This window comes from Gymnoscopelus braueri, assembly GCF_963280865.1.
Source record: "Gymnoscopelus braueri genome assembly, chromosome: 15".
Taxonomy (NCBI): Eukaryota; Metazoa; Chordata; class Actinopteri; order Myctophiformes; family Myctophidae; genus Gymnoscopelus; species Gymnoscopelus braueri.
This window is the reverse complement of record NC_137620.1, coordinates 50,736,011-50,758,840: the sequence shown is the minus strand read 5'-3', so window position 1 is coordinate 50,758,840 and position 22,830 is coordinate 50,736,011. Positions and strand designations below refer to the sequence as shown.

General features: G+C 39.8%; 1 protein-coding gene across 1 annotated transcript; it reads left to right on the top strand.

Moving 5' to 3' along the window:
• The first annotated feature begins 234 nt into the window (after window positions 1–234).
• LOC308101225 (profilin-2-like) lies at window positions 235–9,869 on the top strand. Its single transcript, XM_080450611.1, has 4 exons — window positions 235–402; window positions 3,535–3,679; window positions 7,371–7,563; window positions 8,876–9,869. Exons 2-4 carry the CDS (start codon window positions 3,536–3,538, stop codon window positions 8,971–8,973), a joined length of 435 nt encoding a protein of 144 aa, XP_080306737.1. The 5' UTR covers window positions 235–402; window position 3,535; the 3' UTR covers window positions 8,974–9,869.
• Window positions 9,870–22,830: the final 12,961 nt, after the last annotated feature.

Sequence of the window (22,830 nt, the reverse complement as noted above, 5' to 3'; positions counted from 1 at the left end):
TCTCTCTCTCTCTCTCTCTCTCTCTCTCTCTCTCTGACCCAGACTCTCTCTATCTCTCTCTACCCCCCGCCCTCTTGTTGCCTCCCACTCCTGTGTGTGTGTGTGTGTGTGTGTGTGTGTGTGTGTGTGTGTGTGTGTGTGTGTGTGTGTGTGTGTGTGTGTGTGTGTGTGTGTGTGTGTGTGTGTGTGTGTGTGTGTGTGTGTGTGTGTGTGTGTGTGTGTGTGTGTGTGTGTGTGTGTGTGCTGGGTGTGGCCTCCACTATAAAAGCTCTGGTAGTTCTTCCTGGTTCATGTCAGAGAGTCATTTTCACCTCCTTCTCTGCGTCTCCTCACTGAGTCTCCTTCTCTCCTTCTCTCCTCTCCTCGTCACCTCGTCGGCCCACACACTCCTCAACCTAGCAGGTGAGTTTAACTCTACTTTATATACTATAAAAGTACTTTAAAAGTGCTTTAAAAGTACTTTAAGTACATGAACCCTGTGGCACTAACCTAGGGCAATCGCTTGTGGACAAAATAGCCGATCTACAAGCTGAAGTGAGCTTGTAGATCGGCTATTTTCCCCAGTCTAAGTATAGAGGGTTTGAGTGGTTCAAGACTTTCAATGCTTTGAAATATTTGAAAAGCTTTTGAAATCATTTTAAAGAAACTTTAAAGTGTGTTTGAAATATGGTGAGCGTGACAAGTTGTGAGCTTGTAGATCTGATATTTTGTCCCGGTCTAGTCAAGTACAGGCTATAGGGTTTAAGACTTAAAAACACTTAAACGTTGAGAGGTTGAACGCTTTGAAAGGCTTTGAAATATTTATATTTTTTTATTTATTTTTTAATATTTTATATTACTTTTGAAGTACTGTTTAAAATAGTGTGAGCTTGTAGATCTGGCATCTTTCCCGGTCAATGGGTTTAAATGGTGAAATACTTTAAAACTGGGGGTTAGTGTTGAAGGGCCCTTGAGCAAGACACTGACCCTCCTGACTGCCTCTAGTGTTACTTTATCACATTAACATAACTTTATCACATTAACATAACTTTATCACATTAACATAACTTAGAACATCATGGTCCTGGGTTGCCGGGCGGAAAAAAACTATCATAAAAACAGTGAAAATAGCAGATCTTGTAGATCTGCTATTTTCACTGTTTTTGCGTGACACACTTATGATGACCTGAGGCGTTCATTTTCTGCCTGGCAACAACGACATGCTAATCTATAGGCCTAACACTTTAAACTTATTATTATTATTATTATTACAACTATAATTGTATATATTTTTGAAGATATTGTAGGACTTTATTAGATTCATAGTTTTAACTGTTCTTGATTCAATATTTTTTTGTCCATTTTATATATTAGCTTCAGTGTCTGTCTGTCACTCTGTCAGATGTCTGTCAGACAGACAGACAGACAGACAGACAGCCTGTCTGTCTGTCTGTCTCTCTGTCTACATCTTGTCTAAGCAGTTCCTCATCTGTCTTCCTCATTGCTATCTCTACCCCCACACTCCTCTCTGTCTGTCTCTCTCTCTCTCTCTACCCCCCCCCCTCCCTAGGAACTCCCAGGGGTCCTTGGGGGGGGTCCAGGGGGTCCCCAGCTAAATGATTGATAGTTAGGAATAGGAACCAAATGGACCCTTACAGGTCTGTAACTCTGAGTAAGGGTCCATTTGGTTCCATTTGTACACTCTCAGAGTTACAGACCTGTAAGGGTCCATTTGGTTCCATGTGTACACTCTCAGAGTTACAGACCTGTAAGGGTCCATTTGGTTCCCTGTGTACACTCTCAGAGTTACAGACCTGTAAGGGTCCATATGGAACCTCAAGGACCCCTGAGGGTCCCTGGACCACACTTTGAGACCCTCTGGTGTAGCAGAGTGGAGAATACTCCATTACAAGTAAAAGTCCAGAATTAAAAATTCACTTGAGTAGAAGTACAAAAGTAGTACCGAAAGTAGAAGTACTCATTATGCAGAATTGTCCCTTTTCACATGTATAATTTTTTTTTTTTTTTTTAAATGTCCAAAATGCATATATGGGGCTGAAGTGGTTAATGTGTGTTTTGTAATCATAATCAAATTCTACAAAGTAACTAGTAACTAAAGTTTTCAAATAATTGTAGTGGAGTAAAAGTACAATATTTGTAGAGTAGAAAATTGGAAATGCTCCATTTAAGTAAAAAAGTACTTGAGTAAATGTACTTAGTTACTTTCCACCGCTGGTTAGGAAGAGGCTTGCTGTGCATAGAGCCTGTCTCATGAGGTCAAGAGGTCAAGATCAGGCGTGTTAAAACCAGCTCATCCTCATGTTAAAGGAGCATTTCACCTCAAAAACACAAAGACTTATTTCATATTAATTACACGCTTTATGAAGCCTGGTATTCATGGTGATTATTTTAGTTTTTCTCTCATTCCTGAGACATTAATGTGACTATTTGACTTGTCATGACTTACTTTCACTTGTCATTTTTTACTTTTTTTTACTTAAGTAAAAGTATCAATACTGCAATGTAGAAATTACATTACAGTTACAAGTAAAAGTCTGGAATTCAAAATGTACTTGGGTAAAAGTACAGAAGTATTGTTATCAACATGTATTTACAGTAGCCTACTCATTAAGTGTTCAATTGTGTAATTTATATATATATATATATTTACACACTCACTCCTGAGGGACACTCTTTTAATTAATGCCGTACTTCGCCATTCTATGTCACAGAAACATAGCCGATCTACAAACTCAAAACGCGTCGCAGTGCGACACGTTTTGAGCTTGTAGATCTGCTATTTTTTATTGGAATCCTGAAAAATGTAATTTGTATTTAATTTCCAATGCATTTAGTTATACTTATGTTAACTTTATGAACTTAAATACAAATACATTGGACATAAAAAAGACAATAGAATGTAAATACTAGTCATTAAGCTACTAATATAGACTGAAGTCATTAAAGAGGGTCATGTTTGCATGTTATGAATCATAACAGCTGAAATCAATAATATAATCACTATTCTGATATTAACCTGTGGGCCACATTAAGTGAAGGTGGGGGCCTCATGTGGCCCCCGGGCCGCCAGTTGCCCACGTATGATTTAAAACTTTTGAAAATAGCAGATCTACAAGCTCACAATGTGTGTCTCTCTCTCTCTCTCTCTGTGTCTCATGTATTCATAGTGTCTCTCGCCCCCTAACAGACATGTCTTTGTGGGATGCATATCTTCCTAACCTCTCTCTCTGTGTCTCTCATTCATTCTCTATGTCTCTCTACCATAACATGCATGTCTCTCTCTCTCTCTCTCTCATGTGTTCTCTATGTCTCTCTATCATAACATGCATGTCTCTCTCTCTCTCGTGTTCTCTATGTCTCTCTATCATAACATGCATGTCTCTCTCTCTCTCATGTGTTCTCTATGTCTCTCTATCATAACATGCATGTCTCTCTCTCTCTCATGTGTTCTCTATGTCTCTCTATCATAACAGACATGTATTCATCTCTCTCTCTCTCTCTCTCTCTCATGTGTTCTCTATGTCTCTCTATCAGAATGTCTTCGTGGGATGCCTACCTCCCTAACCTCATGGCTCCAGACAGAGATGGAAACCTCATCTCCATGGAGGCGGCCATCGTTGGGAAGCAGCCTGGATCTGAAGGCATCTGGACCTCTAACGGATCATTAAAGAACATCACGGTACCTAATACACACTCACTGTAACATGTACACACCATGAACTACACACTATCACTAAAGAACATCACGGTACCTAACACACACTCACTGTAACATGTACACACCATGAACTACACACTACTAAAGAACATCACGGTACCTAACACACACTCACTGTAACATGTACACACCATGAACTACACACTATCACTAAAGAACATCACGGTACCTAACACACACTCACTGTGACATGTACACACTATGAACTACACACTACTAAAGAACATCACGGTACCTAACACACACTCACTATGCAATATACACACTATGAACTACACACTACACTACCTCTAACGGATCACTAAAGAACATCACGGTACCTAACACACACTCACTGTAACATGTACACACTATGAACTACACACTACTAAAGAACATCACGGTACCTAACACACACTCACTGTAACATGTACACACTATGAACTACACACTATCACTGAAAAATATAATGGTACCTAATACACACTCAATGTAACATGTACACACTATGAACTACACACTATCACTGACAAATATAACGGTACCTAACAAACACTCACTGTAACATGTACACACTATGAACTACACACTATCACTGACAAATATAACGGTACCTAACACACACTCACTGTAACATGTACACACTATGAACTACACACTATCACTGAAAAACATATCACAAAGTGTCCTTGAGCAAGACACTGAACCCCGAACTTGTGTGTGTGTGTGTGTGTGTGTGTGGTTTTAGGATTAGGGTTTAGGTTGGGTATAGAAAATGGCAGATCTACAAGCTCACAACGTGTCACATTGAGAGCTTGAGGCCTCCGGCTAAAAGACAATGGCCAAAATAATGCTAATAATTCCATTCATAAAAAGTTTAAAAAAAAAATTAACATCCTCACAAGTGTGTGTGTATGTGTGTGTGTGTGTGTGTGTGTGTGTGTGTGTGTGTGTACTTTGACCAGGCGTCGGCCAACAGTGGAGCATCATGTGTTTGCGTTTGACCGCTCTCCGCTCTCATTGGTTGTAGTGTGTGTGACCCCTCCCCGCTCTCATTGGCTGTAGTGTGTGTGTGTGACCCCTCTCCGCTCTCATTGGCTTGGCTGTAGTGTGTGACCCCTCCCCGCTCTCATTGGCTGTTGTTTTTTATTGATTTAACGAGCCATCATGAGTGAAGGCACGCACATGGACTACAAGTCCCACATGGACATGGACTACAAGTCCCACATGGACTACAACATAAACAGACTACAACTTGATGTCAAAGTATAAATATTATTACACTATTAGTGAAAGTGACTTGCTTTAAAAAAAGAGCATAAATATCATTATTCAAAAAATGCCAAAGTTTTCAAAAGTACAAATTAAAAGTGCATTTTTTAAATTATATTGAAGCATTGCATCTTCAGACATTTTCAACAAATGGTGAAAATAGCCGATCTACAAGCTCACAACACCATCGCATCACGACGTGCTGTGAGCTTGTAGATCTGCTATTTTCACTACTTTTAAAATAGTGTTAATTCATGTATTGTCTGCAAGTTTGGGTCCAAGAAATGTGCTTCAGAACAGCTACTCAAGTAAAAGTACTTAGACGTACTCTGTTACAAGTTAATGTCCTGTATTCAACATTTTTACTTGAGTAAAAGTACTCATTTTGCAGAATGTCCTATTTCACAAGTTTGTCAAAAATCGTTTGAAAGTAGCAGATCTACAAGCTCACTCGTTGTGAGCTTGTAGATCTGCTATCTTCAAACATGAGTATTTTTACTTTGGCATTTTAAATAGTTTTTGATGCCAATACTTTTCTATTGGCTAAAAGTAAGGTAAAGAATTATCAAAAAATAGCCGATCTACAAGCTCACAAGGCATGTAGCTTGTAGCTATTTTCACTACAGTTTTTAAAGTAATTTTAAACAACAGTAATAATTTAGTAACAAACAAAGTTATTTTAAACTTTTTTTTAGAGCAGTGTGTGTGTGTGTGTGTGTGTGTGTGTGTGTGTGTGTGGGACACTTCCTCATTTCACACACACATACACTCCGTTTCCTTATATGGTCATGAGCTCAGCACTTACAGGAAGTAGACATAAGAACACGTTCTGCCCGCGCTGCACTTCCTGTTAGTCAGGTACACACACACACACACACACACACACACACAGAAGGTGCTGGAAAGAGGAATATAGCATTTATGATGATATGAGATTATGTGCGGTTGTGTCAGCATTTCATAGTGTGTGTGTGTGTGTCTGTCTCTGTGTGTGTGGTTACTGCCTGTCACATGAGACACACACACACACACACACACACACACACACACACACACACACACACACACACACACACACACACACACACACACACACACACACACACACACACGGTTGTGTAACTTGTAGTTTCAGGTCTGTGGTATGTGAAGGTTGACACATTCTGTGTCTCAACTTGTTCGTCCTCCTCTCCTCTCCTCTCTATTCTCCTCTCCTCTCCTCTCCTTTCTATTCTCCTCTCCTCTCCTTTCTATTCTCCTCTCCTCTCAGAGGGCAAAATGTATTTAAAAGGATCTCTGGTTAATAAGCTAAATAAGTCTTAACACATTATAATTATCCTCTAGAACTAAAATGTCAAATTAAAAGCACTAAATATTGTATTTATTTGATAAATGGTTCATCTTTCACTCAATAGGGACAAGTCCTGTCGCAGGTTGATGATGTCATAAGTCCATGTGTGATCGAACCCTATGCAATGCAACAACTTAATATTTAAAGTTAATATGAATCAAATCTATATTTAAATACTTTAACACATACATTCCATAGGGTTAGACCACACATGGACAAATTACATCATCATCTTGCGACTGGAGTTGTCCCATTGAGTGAAAGATGAATTATTTATAAAATATTGAAGTTGTTTTACATTTAAATGTTTAGTTCTAGAGGAGATTATAATGCATTAAGGCATATTTAGCTTATTGGCCAGGGATCAGTTTGAATCATTCTAACCCCTTTTTATACTATTGTGAAAAGAGCCGATCTACAAGCTGCATGTCGATGCGTTGTGAGCTTGTAGATCTGCCATTTTCAAAAAGTCTTGAACATAATATGTGGAAAGATTGGGGACACTAGGGGTCCACGGCCAAATGCATATTAATGTGGGGGTCCTTGACATGAACATGTCTCAATATGTTCATGTCAAGGACCCCCTATTGTTTCATGTGTTTGTCCGCGGACCCCCATCTGAAAACATGTTGTGCTAAGCCCCCCCCCCCCCCCCCCCCCCCCCCCATGCAAAGATATATGCTTTACAGCTCCATTTCAACATTTGGTTCCATTTAAACCAAATGGACCCTCACAGGTCCCTCACAGGTCCCTCACACTCACTGGTCCCTCACAGGTCCATTTGGTCTACATGGGTCTGTAAGGCATATATTTGGTACTTTCTTGTATTTTAATGTTCAGTGCATTGAGCCACAACAAGTAGGAAAATCTACTAATCTCTAATACTTTTAATTAAGTAAAACATTTGAGTACTTTTTCCACCACTGCTTTTTATGAAAGAGGTTGAAAAACCACTGGATTAAACAACTAAGTAATGTATCTGTCTGTCTCCCTGCCTGTCTGTCTGTCTGTCTCCCTCCCTGCCTGTCTCCCTGCCTGTCTGTCTCTCAGCCAGAGGAGATCAAGAAGCTGGTGGGGGATGAAAGCGCTCTGTTCACCTCAGGGTTCACAGTGGGCGGAGTCAGGTGCACCATGCTGAGGAACCTCCTCAAGGACGAATCAGCAAAGAGCATGGACATCAGGACCAAGGCCACGCCCCCCGAGACAGAGACATACAACATCGGAGTGTACAGGACCGGACAAGGTGAGACACGTAGCTGTCTGTCTGTCTGACTGCCTGTCTGACTAGACAGGACCCCTTAGCTAAGAGGAAGATGAAGCAGAGCTTGTAGATCGGCTATTTATTAAATTTTTATGTTCCCCATCACACAAAGATTTTGCCGGACCCCCCTGTAGTACCTCTGAGGATCCCCTAGGGGTCCCGGACACCCTGTTGAAGAACCCTGGACTAGACTGTCTGACTGACTGACTGACTGTCACTTTCACATTTTAAAAACATTTGAATATAGTGAAAATAGCAGATCTACAAGCTAACAACGTGTAGATCTGCTAATTTCACTGCCTTTGTGTGACTCTTGTATGATGAAGTAGGATATTCATTTATGAAACTAATATAAAAAGTTGAAATATGAAGATACAAATGATTCTGCCCGACAACAACAACATGTTTCCATAACAGATTGTGATTTACATAAATGTTTTACTTTGGATTCATTCTAACTTGATTCTGGTCATAAATAAAAGTGACAGACATTACAGGATGCAGGTTATTATATTTATACATATTGACACAGTGGTGGAAAAAGTCATCAAATTGTATTGGATTATTATTATTATTGTTGTTGTTGTCTGGCAGAAACCTTGTATCGTCATATTTCAACATTTCACGTTTAATATCCTTCGTCATCACACAGGAGTGTAAACTAGAGAAAACGGCAGATCTACAAGCTCACAACGTTTCGTATCACGGCGCGTTGTGAGCTTGTAGATCTGCCGTTTTCTTTACTTTTCTTTTTTGATCATGTTTTAGATCAAATGATCTAGAAATAGGGCCCAGGTTAATGTAAATGTGTTCATATCATTATAATGCATATATAATGTGTTAATACAGCAGTTCATATCATTATAATGCATATATAATGTGTTAATACAGCAGTTCATATCATTATAATGCATATATAATGTGTTAATACAGCAGTTCATATCATTATAATGCATATATAATGTGTTAATACAGCAGTTCATATCATTCTCAGTTTGATTGATTGAATACTTTATTAACAGTTTGCAATGTTTCCATTGGGGTCCTTTGTACTCAATTCATCAAACATTTAATGATAGATACACGCTACTATGAAAAACATCATATAAACGAGATAAAAAAGGGGGGGGGGGGGGGGGCTAGGCATTGACTTTTTACAGGGGCCTGTTCTGAATTTGACGCCATTATGCTTTTTTTTTTTTTTACAAACATGTACTACTTCTCTCCTCTCTTTCTCTGTCTCTCTCTCTACCTGTCTGTCTCTCTACCTGTCTGTCTCTCTACCTGTCTCCAGCTCTAGTGATATTGAAAGGCCTGTCAGGAGTCCATGGAGGGAAGCTGAACATTCGCACTCAGGAGGTCGGCCAATACCTGGACACCGCCGGCTACTGAACCCGATCACATGACCGCCAGGACCCCGCCTTCTGCTCCGCCCTCTTCCCCGCCACCCCCCACCCCCCGCCGACCAAATATGGACGCAGGTCAACACCTCTGGACTCCATCACACACAGACAGGCAGACAGACAGGCAGACAGACAGGCAGACAGACAGACAGGCAGACAGACAGGCAGACAGACAGACAGACAGGCAGACAGACAGGCAGACAGACAGACAGATTTTGTATTCACGGTACAAATACATTTGATGTCGTTTAGCTTTTTAATCCACAATTCCTTAAAGTTCACCAACAAAAAAAATCTATTGTTCACCCCATGAAGCCATTTTTTTGGTCACATTCATGAGACAATTGAATATTTGACGACACAGAAGCAGTAGTAGACCAACGTAAAACTATATACAATAATAACATAAAATCCAAAAACAACTCTTGCAGTGTTCTGTGAACACTCACTGTCACTGATGATCCAGGTTCTAAGATAATGTTTTATTAATATGGTTTTGCTTCTCGTTAACGTTGGTCTCCTATTCACTTCTATTGGTCACATATTGAGTTATTGTCTCATTAATGAGACAAAAACATGACAAATCTCCATGAATTCAAAGCTTGGTGGAGAGACTAGTTGAGATGAAAAGTGTATTTTTTGGGGGGGGTGAACTGTCCCTTAAATTATGTCATGGAGTTTAGAGGAGATGATCTGCTCGTTAAGGATAAATAGTGTATTAGTCATAATATTAATAATTATAAATATAGTGATAACGGTACTGCCATGGTTTAATGAATGTTTTTATTGAATGACAGGAGAGTTACTGTATGATACAGTTAGATTATGAATGACTGTAAAAATATATATGTATGACCTGACACAATAAAAACACATTATATTCAACGTGTGTGTGTGTGTGCGCGCAGTGGTGTAAAGTAACTAAGTACATGTACTCGAGTACTGTACTTAAGTACAATTTTGAGGTATTTTTACTTAACCAGAGTATTTCCAATTTCCAATACTTTTACTTCTACTACTCTACATCTCAGAGGCAAATATTGTACTTTTACTCCACTACAATTATTTGAAAACATTAGTTACTTTTTAGATTATTATTACAAAAGATACATTAACCACTTCAGCCCTATTTAAACTTTGGCTATTTGAAAATAGCAGATCTACAAGCTCTGCTATTTTCAAAAGCTGTTTTGATCAATTTTATATGAACATGATACCTTGTGAAACGTGACATTCTGCATAATGAGTACTTTCTACTTTTGGTACTTTAAGTATATTTTGATGCCAATATTTTTTACTCGAGTACATTTTGATTACCCAGACTTTTACTCGTAACGGGGTACAGCAAAACATTTGAGTACTTTCCCCACCACTCTGTGTGTGTGTGTGTGTGTGTGTGTGGGGGGGGGGGGGGGGAACTGGTTCCACCGGCTAGGCTAACTAGTCATTAGCACAACTGTTAGCAAACAATGGCGTGTGACAGGAACACACACACACACACACACACACACACACACACACACACACACACACACACACACACACACACACACACACACACACACACACACACACACACACTCTCTTTAAAGGTGCAGTCAGTGGATCATGTGTATTTGTAAACAGAAAACACATTTTCAGGTCAGAATACCGGTTTGATCCAATCAGGAGGGAGAACTCATACCAGGATAAATAAATGTAATATAAGTGACCAGGGGTCCTTGAGGGAGTTCCAGGGGGTCCCCAGCTAAATGATGGATAGTTAGGAACCAAATGGACCCTTATGTGTCTGTAACTCTGAGAGTATACAACCAAATGGACCCTAACGGGTTCCATTAGTACACTCTCAGAGTTAAATTAACATTGATTTTACAATGTAAATTCGGTTCCCAGAGAGAGAAATGCCATTAAATGGGGGTCCGTAGCCTAATGCATGTCAAACTGGGGGTCCTTGAAAATAAAATGGTTGAGAATCACTCGTAGCACCGTAAAGATCTTCTCTAATGGGGGTCCCTGGCATATCTTTTCAAATGGGGGTCCGCGCGCTAATAAGTGTCAATTTGACATGAAAAAGTTTGAGAACCACTCTGTCACAGTCTGGTTGGTTAGTTAACCACGGTCACTATTCACTTTATTTATTACAATTTAAACATTTACAGCAGTGGTTTTGAACCATTCTCATGCCAAGGACCCCTAAATTGATATACATTTGGCCGCGGACCCCCTTCTCAAAATGTTTTGTACCACAGGTTGAGAACCACTGATTTACAATGTAAGCATTAATGAGATGCAGATGCTCTTGATCCAGAGTGACTTACAGTAAGTTGTTGAGATGTTTATTGTCAATCTGCTCAGAATGATATTTTGCTTCATTACAAAAGATTAAATAACATAATAATTACAAACCAACAGATTAAATATAAAATAACAATCATTACAAACCAAAAGATTCAATATAAAATAAAAACATAGTTTTCATGAGGATGAACCAGTTTCTAGGTTGGTGTGTGTGACTCAGCACTGCCCCCTGGTGTTGAGACATGTGGAGGCATGTAGAACATGTGTCTGTTTACAGGGCTCTGCAACAGGGGGTCCGGGACCCCTAGGGGGTCCTCAGAGTTACTACAGGGGGTCCGGGACCCCTAGGGGGTCCTCAGAGTTACTACAGGGGGCCCGGGACCCCTAGGGGGTCCTCAGAGTTACTACAGGGGGTCCGGGGCCCCTAGGGGGTCCTCAGAGTTACTACAGGGGGCCCGGGACCCCTAGGGGGTCCTCAGAGTTACTGCAGGGGGTCCGGGGCCCCTAGGGGGTCCGCCAAATCTTTGTGATTTTTTACATTAACCACTTGAACCCAGCATCCCTATTCTGAGGAGAACTTTGGCCAAAAATAGCAGATCTACAAGCTCACAACGCCTCGCGCTGTGAGGCGTTGTGAGCTTGTAGATCTGCTATTTTCGGCAAAAGAGGTTTGGCGTTGGTCTATGAAATCTATGAAAATACAATGTTATATTTCACAGTATGTATGTAGTGGGGGTCTGAGGGTCCCTGCTTCATCTCTCTTTGAGATGAAACACGTTGAAGACCCTCTAATATAAGATAATGATATCATGTATAATAATTAATGTGGTTGTTTGGCTCTGTGGAATGTAATATTTAATTAATGAAGATACATGTTTGAAAGATGTGTTAAAAATATATATATTAAAAAAAAGGACAGTTCCTGTAGTTTGAACTTCTTTGGTTCAAATGGCTTCCCTGATTTCTGATCCAATAATAAACTTTGTTCAAGAATTTAATTGGAAAAACTGTCAAGGTCATTATGATTATGCATGCACTTCATGGTATCACAACACCTTAAAAACAAGGCTCCAAACATCCCAAAACAAACTTGTAAGGCTACTTCTTGGCCTCAATCACATAACCCATCTAACCCCTGCTCATTTTGCTAGGATTGGATGGCTTAGGGTTGAGGACAGAGTTGCTATGGGCCTGGTCTTCAAGATACACCACAACATTGGGATCCCCCTGTATTTGTCAAAATACTTCCAAAATGTTAATGAAGTCCATGATCATAACACCAGAGGCAGCTCCACAAATCATGTTCAACCCAGATTTGGCTCAACTAAGGGAATGAACTCGTTCTCATGCTATTCATCAAAAATGTGGAATGCCCTACCAAAAGGAGTAAAGGAGTGTAAAACCCTACTCACTTTCAAAACTGCCCTAAAGATACACCTTCAGGAGGCTGCAATTCGAAAATGGCCCCTGTCTAAGTCTTAACCTACCCCCCCCTACCCCCCCCCCCCTCCTTCATTTTCCTCTTTTGTATATATATATATATTTTTATCTCTTCATACCAGTAACCTGAAAGCTGATTGTATGACATCCTGTATAGTGCCGGATTAATAGGAGTTGAGGCCCGTGGGCTAGAGTAATTTTCGAGGCCCCCCTGGCGCGCGCAGCGCAACATTTTTTTGCGGTTCTGGGCGGATTGGGTTCGTTTTTTTCGCGGTTCTGGGCGGATTGGGTTAGTTTTTTTCCAGTTTTTGGTTTCTTTATTTTGGTTTTAGGGTTAGGATTAGGAGTTAGGTTAGGGTTATGTTATTTAATTCATATTTTTGCCTGATTTGACCAATTTATTATCACAAAAAACTCTGGTTATTTTTCTTTTAATTATACTCATTCAATTCTGAACCGATTCTTAAAATTAAAAATTCTTAGCTGTGAAGGGAAGGGTCTACTCTTCTTTTGTTTCTCTCTCCATTCAGAAATGCAATAGAAGAAGAACCGTCGCCGTCGCCCTAAAACCATAAAACAACAAAATATACAATAACTAACAAAAATATCACTTGAATTGGATTGCAATACTTTACAATTTGATGGTAAAAAAATTATTTGATCATAAAAAAAAAATATATATATATATTTTTTTTTTTACCAAAAAAATCGGAGGCCCCCCCAGTTGGAGGCCCGTGGACTGCAGCCCACCCTAGCCCAACGGTTAGTCCGGCCCTGTGTGTATATCTGTCTGACTTAAACAAGCTGAGTGCTTAACTGAGTCTTCCAGTTTAGTAGACCTTGTATTGTGAATTTTGTACTTCCATGTACTGTGATTCTCATGTCTTACTAAATAAAAGTACATCAATCAATCAATCAATCAATGTAGCCCTGAAACATGACTGTCATATCATGACAGTCATGGCGCAACTTGTTCATGATTTTGGAAATGTCTCCATTTACAGCCCGTACATCTACATAAATGGGAACATTTCAAATATGAAGTGTTTAACCCACTACCATGGATGTAACAAGTTGAAAAGGGTTTGTCAAAGTACCCGTATATTCCATATTGTTCAATAAAAAAGCATTTTAATCCGATCGGCAGCAATTTTTTCATAGAGTTATAATGTATCAGACTGCAATACAGCTTCCAACCGATAGGGTCGCGTAATTGAAAGCCTATGGAGACATTTCTGAGAAAATGACCACTGATCGGATTGATCGGATTAAAATGCTTTTTATTGAACAATACGGTAGATCCGGGTATTTAGACCCAAGCGTTTCAACTTGTTTCATCCATGGTCATGAGGTCAGCACTTTATATTGTAAATGTGAACGTTTATGTAGATGATGTAAAACATTATCAAACCAGGAACAAGTGGTTCCATGACGCTTGTGACAGACGAGCGTCATGTGAACCATGACTATAGGCTGAACCCGTGTCTGTCCACAGTCCACACACATATTACTGAGTCAAAAGTCATCAACAAATTATACTATAAAACGTGTTTCAAAAAGTGGACAAATTGCATAATATTACCCAAGAAAGAGGCAAGATATTTTCACAATATTTATCTTGCTTGTCAGGGTGGGGGTCCCCGGTTCAAATAGGATTATTTTTGGGGGTCCCCAGTTCAAATAGGATTATTTTTGGGGGTCCCCAGTTCAAATAGGATTCTTTTTGGGGGTCTTGGACTGAAAGGTTTGAGAACCATTGATCCACTTGACTTCCAATCCTTTAAAATGTTATAGTTATTATCATATGGAGTTATAGAGCTCAGAGTGATCGACCAGTAACACGTTACAGATCAGCATGTTTAATAAAAACCTTTAATCATTAAAATACATTCACCTGCAGTACCTCCACAAAGCGCTAGGGGGACACAGGCACGTATTTATTCACATTACAGCATCTCTCACAGATATAAATAACATCATGTGAAGACTGAAGACTGCCAAGAGGTGCAGAGTAACAGTTACTCTGCAAGTAAATGTACTTAGTTACTCAGTAACTAAGAACATTTATTTAAAGAGCACTTTAAGGGTCTTTAAGTACTGTACTTATGTACATTATTTTGGTATTTTTTACTTCCAATTTTCAGTACTTTTACTTCTACTCCACTACATCTCAGAGGCAAATATTCTACTTTTTTTTTTACTTCTCTACAATTAATTGAGAACTTTAAAAACACATGCATAAAAGTTATAAAACATATTAATACAGTTATAAAACACATTAATAGAGTTATAAAACACATTAATAGAGTTATAAAACACATTAATACAGTTAAAAAAGTAAAGCAACTGACTTGTCATGGACAGACTGGAAAACTGCTGTGTGGACGCCATCTAGTGTCCATCAGCAAACACTACATGTGTCATGTGATTATTATGGATCTATAAATCAGTGTTTTAAACCTTTTATGTCAAGGACCCCCACATTAATGTATGCTTTTGGCCACGGACCCCCATCTGAGAATACTTTGTGCCAGGGACCCCCAGAAGAGAAGAGTTATGTTAAGAAATTCAACGTTATTCTAAATGTTGTGAGCTGGGCTCATTCAAAACAGCCCTAAAAACCCATCTTTCTGGAGGCCGAAAGAGGAGCTAGTACCAGTTTCCCTGTAGACAGACGACCCCCCCCCTCCTCTTTTTGTACATATTTTGTATTTCCTCATGCTTTTTTTGTATATAATTTTTTTATTTTTCCATGCTTCCCCCCCCCCCTTTCTTTTTGTACATATATTTTTAAATGCTTTTTTTGTACATAGTGGTACTTTTTCTGTATTATCTGTATTTTCATGTTGATTTTTGAACTGTTTGGTTGCTACTATATATGTCTATGAAATTAACTCAAGGACCCCAACGGAAACAAGTCCGCAAGGACTTTTTTGGCCAGACCTCTTAGACAAAAGCATTATAAATGTAACTGTGTTGTTTTACATTCTTTTGCCTAATAAAAAATTCAATCAATCAATCAAAAAAGCTTGTTTATCTGATATTTTTTAATACCCTAAAATATGGACAAAGTGGTTAAATGATTGTGATATTATATTCAGTCATTTAGATGGGGACCCCCTGGAACCTCCCCAAGGACCCCTGGGGGTCCCCGGACCCCACTTTGAGAACCAATGCTATAAATAATACAAGTTCATATTGATTCCATCATGTGTCCATAGATACTGCTTTTAAATACATATATATAAATATACTTATATATAGAACTTATATATACAACGTGTCGCTTTGCAACGCGTTGTGAGCTTGTAGATCGGCTATTTTAAATAGCCTAAGTATGCATAGAGCTGAAGTGGTTAATGCATGTTTTGTAATAATAATCAAAATCTACAAAGTAACTAGTAACTAAAGTTTTCAAATAATTGTAGTGTACATTTGCCTTTGCCTCTGAGATGTAGTGGAGTAGAAGTAAAAGTATTGAAAATTGGAAATAATCAAGTAAAGTACAAATACCCCAAAATTGTACTTAAGTACAGTACTTGAGTACATGTACTTATTTACTTTACACTGCTGCTGCACACAGGTGAAGATGATTTAGTGTTGATGAGTGAAAAGCAGTCTGTGGATCTATTCACTCTGCAGGGTGAACATCCGGTCAGAAAACGGAAATGGTTTGTCCATGTAACGTCCGGGTGAACGTGTTCAACGCACCGGATCCAGTAGGCGGGGCTTTAGACCGGATGTGAATACGGATTTAAAGCAGGCGCAGGCGCACTATGTCTGGTTTCAGACAGTTTGGTTTGCAACGCGTCACGCCCCTCTGCTGAAGGTAAACTAATGTTTGATTTATATCTAAAGTTTAAACACTCACTGTGTGGGGGTTTGTAGATCTAACCCGGCCATACGTTCATGTGTGTTTATAAATCTACTTTAGCCTTGGATCAAGACGGTCAGGGATTGTATTATTGATGGTGATCGAGTCTGATGTTTGTTGGTAGTTTTAAACGGCTCATAAATCCCCATAAATGAACCCAATCCAACACATAAAGTGTTTAAACACAAAGACACGGATGTAACTCGTCCATACGGGTCTGTTGTGCTCCTTAATATTATGTAAAGTTGAATAAAGATGCGTTTTAATCCCGTTTGTGTCTGAACGCCGTTCTAGTTCCACATTTACATGGAGTGTAATACCTGCGTTCACCTGCTGCAACACCGCCACGTTCCTAAATAGTTTGTAGTTCTGTGTTTGAGGCTCGTGCGTCTACATTTATGTATGTATTGTAAATATAAAGTGATTCTCTTAAAGCCACAGATGTTATCCGTACATACGGGGTGTTAGTTTTCAGTTAATATTCAGTATAGTTTAATAAATAAGTGTTTTAATCCCGTCTGAATGAACGTCATTGTATTTCCTGGATTACATGGGGTGTAATACCGGCGTTCACCTGCTGCAACAGCGCCACTTACACCCATTGAATGATGCAGTGATATTCTGACAGACCAGATTGAAACATGTATTTATTGAATAATATGGAATATTACTGAACATAAAGGGTCCGTATGGTGGGATAACATATGTGGCTTTGGGATAAACACTTTATATTTAGAATGTATGAATTTATCAAGCTTTTTGAGACTTTAACATGGAACTAAAACTCCAAACACTATTATTGGAGAGTGTTCAAGAATGTCATAGATGACATCATAATAATAATAATAATGACATTTTATTTGTACAGCACTTTTCACATTTCATACTTTTCATAAATTATCTAGAACAAAACAAATGTAAAAGCCTAAGGATAGAGATTAAACTGAGCTAAATTGTAACATAAGATAAATAACACTCAGGCAGGAGAATAAGTAATCTAAACTAAATATTCATATCAAAATCGATAAGAATAAATGTGAGTCTTGATCTAATACTAAATTAAACTATAATATGGTCTATCGGGAGGAAACCTCAGAATGTACAAAACTGTTACTTTTCAGGATTCAAAAATGGCAAAAGTATCAGATCTACAAGCTCATAACATGTTGCTTTGATCGTTTCAAGCTTGTAGATCTGCTACTGTTGATGCTTTTATGTGACGCTGTAGTTTGATCAAATAGGACGAGAGGTTTCTGCCCGACAACAACAAACGTACTTAACACTATATGTATATATACATATAGTGTTAAGTGTATACTTAGTGTATAATCAGTGATGAGCTGTGGATTTTGAGCTAGGGGGGCTCTATCTTCTGACGTCACGTGCACGCGCACGTGCATGCATGTGCACATAGCCAATCAGCTCAGTGCTAGTTGAAATACTGTATTCAACATGTGATTTTTAATGTAATTGTCTCCGCCAGGCCGAAAGGCATGGCGAGAGTATGTTTTCGCCCCTGTCCGTCCGTCCGTGTGTCCGTCCGTGTGTGTGTCCGTCCGTCATTCTGTCATTTTGTGTACAGCTAATCTCTGGCACCGTTGGCTTGATCGCAGAGAAACTGTACACACACACTCCCTGGATGCAGAGCAGAACCTCTGCCCCAAATTTTTCACATGGGCCTGTTATAGCGCCACCAGGAGGCCGCTTTTTGCAAAACACATTTTTGGACAGTACTCCTACAGGTTTTGGCCAAAAATCCCCCAAATCGGTACACAGTATCTCTATAGTCATTAAAAGAAACGGCTAATTTCAGATTTTTCATATTCCATCCTGATTGGCAAAATTGGCTTTCAAAGTTTGCAGGAGTACTCCGTTTCGAACAAAATGCCTCAAATCATGAACACAGCATGCAATTTCCGTGAAATTTTGCTCACACATTCCCATTAGGCCGAGGAAGAAATGCCATTTGAAAATGTTCAAATCAGCCTCATGGTGGCGCTGTAACAGGCCGATTCGTGTTTTTACCTATAACTACACCGATCAGTGTAAAACTTTGTATGCACACTCTCTAGAGGCCAAGGAAAAACCTTTGCCCTGCATTTTTCACATTTGCCTTTTATAGCGCCACCAGGAGGCAGACTTATGTAAAACAATTTTTTTTATATTAAGCCTTCAGATTTGATCCAAATTTCACGCAAATAGGTACACATGATCTCTATAGTCATGTGATCAAGACGGATCTGTTTGATTTTTCATATTCCATCCTGATTGGCTAACATTGACATGTAATGTTTGCAGGAGTGGCCCGTTTTGAACAAAATGCCGCAAATCATGAACGCAGCGTCCGATTGTGGTGAAACTTTGAATGCACATTGCACTACGTTGAGGAACCTTTTAACATTGGCATGTTATAGCGCCACCAGCAGGTCAAAATTAGCAAAACACATTTTTAGAACAAAATGCCTCAAATCATGCATGCAGTGTCCGATTGCCGTGCACAGCCTAGGAATAAATGGCACCCTTTTCACATTGGCCTATTATAGCGCCACCAGGAGGCCATAATAACCTACCTGACCTGGCGGAGACTTGTGCTCCGGTAGTTATATCTCTTATTATTTAGTTGCATTGTTAATTTGTTGTTTTTATTTTTGTTTCAATTAATTAATTATTCTTATTTTCCTTTTAGTTTGATATAAAAGCCCTTTACATAGACTCACCCACACATAAGTATTTAAAATAATCAGACAACTTGTCTTTGTCTTGTCTCAGAGAACTGGGTCCTCTTCTAAGCGATCCCCTTCACACTCTGCAGTGCAGAGACTGTTGTCTCTCATTGTGAGAGGAATGTACACATTCAATTCAAATCCATGGCTTTTCTCCAGTAGCCTAATGTTATGCAAAGCAGCCAGGTAGAGGCTATTGAGAACGGCTCGCCGCTGACGGCGCGAACCTTGAGAGGCTATTGTTTAAACTTTAAGGTGTTAAAGACCGCCGCTGACGGTGCGTGCTCGCGGGTGCATGTGAAGCACGCGCAAGCCCCCAGCCCCCATAGTGCCAGAGCTAAGGGGTCGCCGCCCCTGAGCACCCCCTACAGCTCATCCCTGTGTATAATAGTGTATACTTAGCATACTTGGGCAACTGGCGGCCCGGGGGCCACATGCGGCCCTCACTTTCACTTAATGTGGCCCACAGGTTAATATCAGAATAGTGATATATTATTATTATATTATTGATTTCAGCTGTTATGATTCCAAACATGCAATCATGACCCGCTTTATCAGTTTAATGACTTTATGTCCAATGTATTTGTATTTAAGTTCATAAAGTTAACTTAAGTTTAACTAAATGCATTTGAAATTAAATTAAAAAAAATACTTTTCAGGATTCCAATTAAAAAATTGAAAAAAATAAGTCAGGATTCCAATTCCAAAATAGCAGATCTGCTATTTTTGCTACTTTTGTGTGATGTACTAAAGTAAAAAAAAAGTAAAAATAAGGAGATAAAAAGGTTTCTGCCCGACAACAACAATATGCATTGTGTTCCTCTGGAGTGAGTGTGTAAATATAGTGGCCCTCTACATCATCAAAGTTGCATCACCTCTGCACTATAGCCTAATTAAAAACTCTATTTTTATTTATTATTCTACAATATATTAAATGTAATGTTGGTGTATATCTGTGTCTTGCAGGTTAATCATGAGGTGACCTTCAGCAGAGTGGACTAAATCTACTTCATACAGTGAGTTAAAAACGCTGAGTCATGGCTCCTAGCTATGACTCAGCGTTTGACTCTCTGTATGAGTTCTACAGTGAAGGTCCTGGATGGATGGAGTCATCAGGAGATAGCTGGTAATAGAGTGTCTGTAACTCAGGACAAGGGGCTTGAAGATGGAACCTCGATGGAGTCGACGCAGCAACGAGCCCTGAGAGCTGAAACGTATAACGGTGCCAACGAACGCTCTCCGTTGAGATACAAGGCGTACGGTGCTCGGGACGTGGTGCCATACAACCTACGCGGCTCTATTAATACCAGCTATCTTCAACCACGCGGTGGAAGACCCCACACGGTACGTACCTGGATCACACCTCAACACTATAAACTATAGGGCTGTGTCACCATTAAGACCATTTTAAGATTTTTCTATTCAAAAATGGCAGATATACAAGCTCATAGCGCGGCACCGAGTGCTGCACTATGAACTTGTAGATCTGCTATTCTTTTGAAAAATCTTGAAAATGTGTGCAAATTATTGAATTTATATATTTTTTTAACTAAAATCTTTCTGGAACAAAATATTTTGAGATGGGGGTCCACGGACAAATATATATAATTTTGGGGGTCCTTGATATGGAAAAAGTTTGAGAACCACTGAGATTATATTATAGCAACATATGTTTTTTTCAAAAAACTGTTATGATTTAGAAGACATTTGTAGAATCCCCCCAGAAGCAAAGATTTGAGTTAAAAATGTTCGCTTTAAAGATTTGCACACATTTTCACGATTTATTAAAAGAAAAATGCAGATTTACAAGCACTGATGCCGCGCTATGAGCTTGTAGATTTTTGAATAGCCTAAAGAAATCAAAAAATGACACAGATGCGTTCCCGGTCTTAAAGGGTTAATGATTTAATTGTGTTTGGCGTTGAACATTAAACATGTGAATGCAATTATTATTTTACCCGCTTTTAGGCTTCTTAAACACAAGTTGCACAAGGCAGATATGACAAATAATAATATACATAATTTAATTACTTTTATACTAAAAAACACATTAATAGTGGAATTAGCGGAGTGGAAATGGACGATCTACAAGCCCAACGTGACATGTTTTGGAGCTGGTAGATCTGCTGTTCCCACAATTAAAAAAAAAAAAGTTTGAAAATACATGAACATTTTGAACATGGTAACGATTATGAGGATTGTGCAAAACATTGTGAGCATTATGCATGTCATTGTGACAGGTCTAGTAAACCCTAGAGTTTGTTTCAACATTCTGCCTACGTGTTCTGGAGAAATTGGTGACCTGACAAAAGATGTGTCCATCTTGTGGACTTCACATCATGTCAAACATCCAAAGTTAAATCACTGCTGTTAGTTTATGAACAGAGTTGCTCTGTCACATTGATGTTCGTGTGAAGTCTACGAGATGGTCACATGTTTTCTGAAGGTCACCAATTTCACTGTAACACCACCGGCACCATTGTAGGAGGGAGGCACAAACTGAGTTCTGGAATCGGCGGCCATATTGGAAATAAATTGGGCCTCTTCCTCACTTCCCTTCACAGGTGTTACCAATGATGCTAATGAAGGCTCTGTTCCAAATGGACCCTTATGGGTGTATAACTCTGAGTGTATATGTCACAGTACGTTTGGAGAACCAGTACGATTGAAGACAGAGCGCTCGTTTTTAGGCACGGGGCTCCTTCGGGGCGAGGCGGGGCTTTTCGAGACAGGGTTTATTAGCGAGGCTCGCGAGGAGGAGGAGGAGGAGGACGGCGCTGCGAGGCGGGGGGTTATTACGCGAGGCTCGCGAGGAAGAGGAGCCTCCTCCTCCTCCTCCTCCTCCTCGCGTTTTAAACCGTCCCGTCCTCTCCTTCTCTCCTTCTCCTCCTCCTCCGAGGAGGAGAAGGAGAGCGCGGAGAGGCGGGGCTTTGATGCGCCGACGGAGACCTGTCTTTTGTTGTTCCCCCCCACATAGCAACCAGGAAGCTACGCTAGGGGAACCATAATATCTATGAGGGGAACGCTGAACACGCGTTCACACGCACGGCGCGCCGACTTAGTGGAGCTTGAGGCCGAGGAAGCGCGCCCTCGCGCCTCCAGGCGCGAGTGCCCGCGGTGACCGGCCGACGCTCCACTAGTCGACTCAGCGCCGTTTGATTTGTAAACCGATAGGGACAGAATAGTTCTTTTCATGGATCTGTGTGTGTGTGTGTGTGTGTGTGTGTGTGTGTGTGTGTGTGTGTGTGTGTGTGTGTGTGTGTGTGTGTGTGTGTGTGTGTGTGTGTGTGTGTGTGTGTGTGTGTGTGTGTGTGTGTGTGTGTGTGTGTGTGTGTGTGTGTGTGTGTGTGTGTGTGTGTGTGTGTCAGGGAGAAAGTAAAACAAAAGCCAGAACACAATAAAAGTATCTAAACAGTCCTGCTTTCAATAAACCAAAAAAAGCATGAGCGTGTGTGTGCGCGTGTGTGTGTGTGTGTGGCCATATATGTTTGTGCACAAGCCTGGCTTGTGG

Coding starts and splice junctions, on each gene's coding strand:
- LOC308101225 (XM_080450611.1), top strand. CDS start 3,536: ATGTCTTCGTGGGATGCCTACCTCCCTAACCTCATGGCTCCAGACAGA. Junction 3,680..7,370: donor GATCATTAAAGAACATCACG/GTACCTAATACA, acceptor TCTGTCTCTCAG/CCAGAGGAGATCAAGAAGCT. Junction 7,564..8,875: donor AGTGTACAGGACCGGACAAG/GTGAGACACGTA, acceptor ACCTGTCTCCAG/CTCTAGTGATATTGAAAGGC.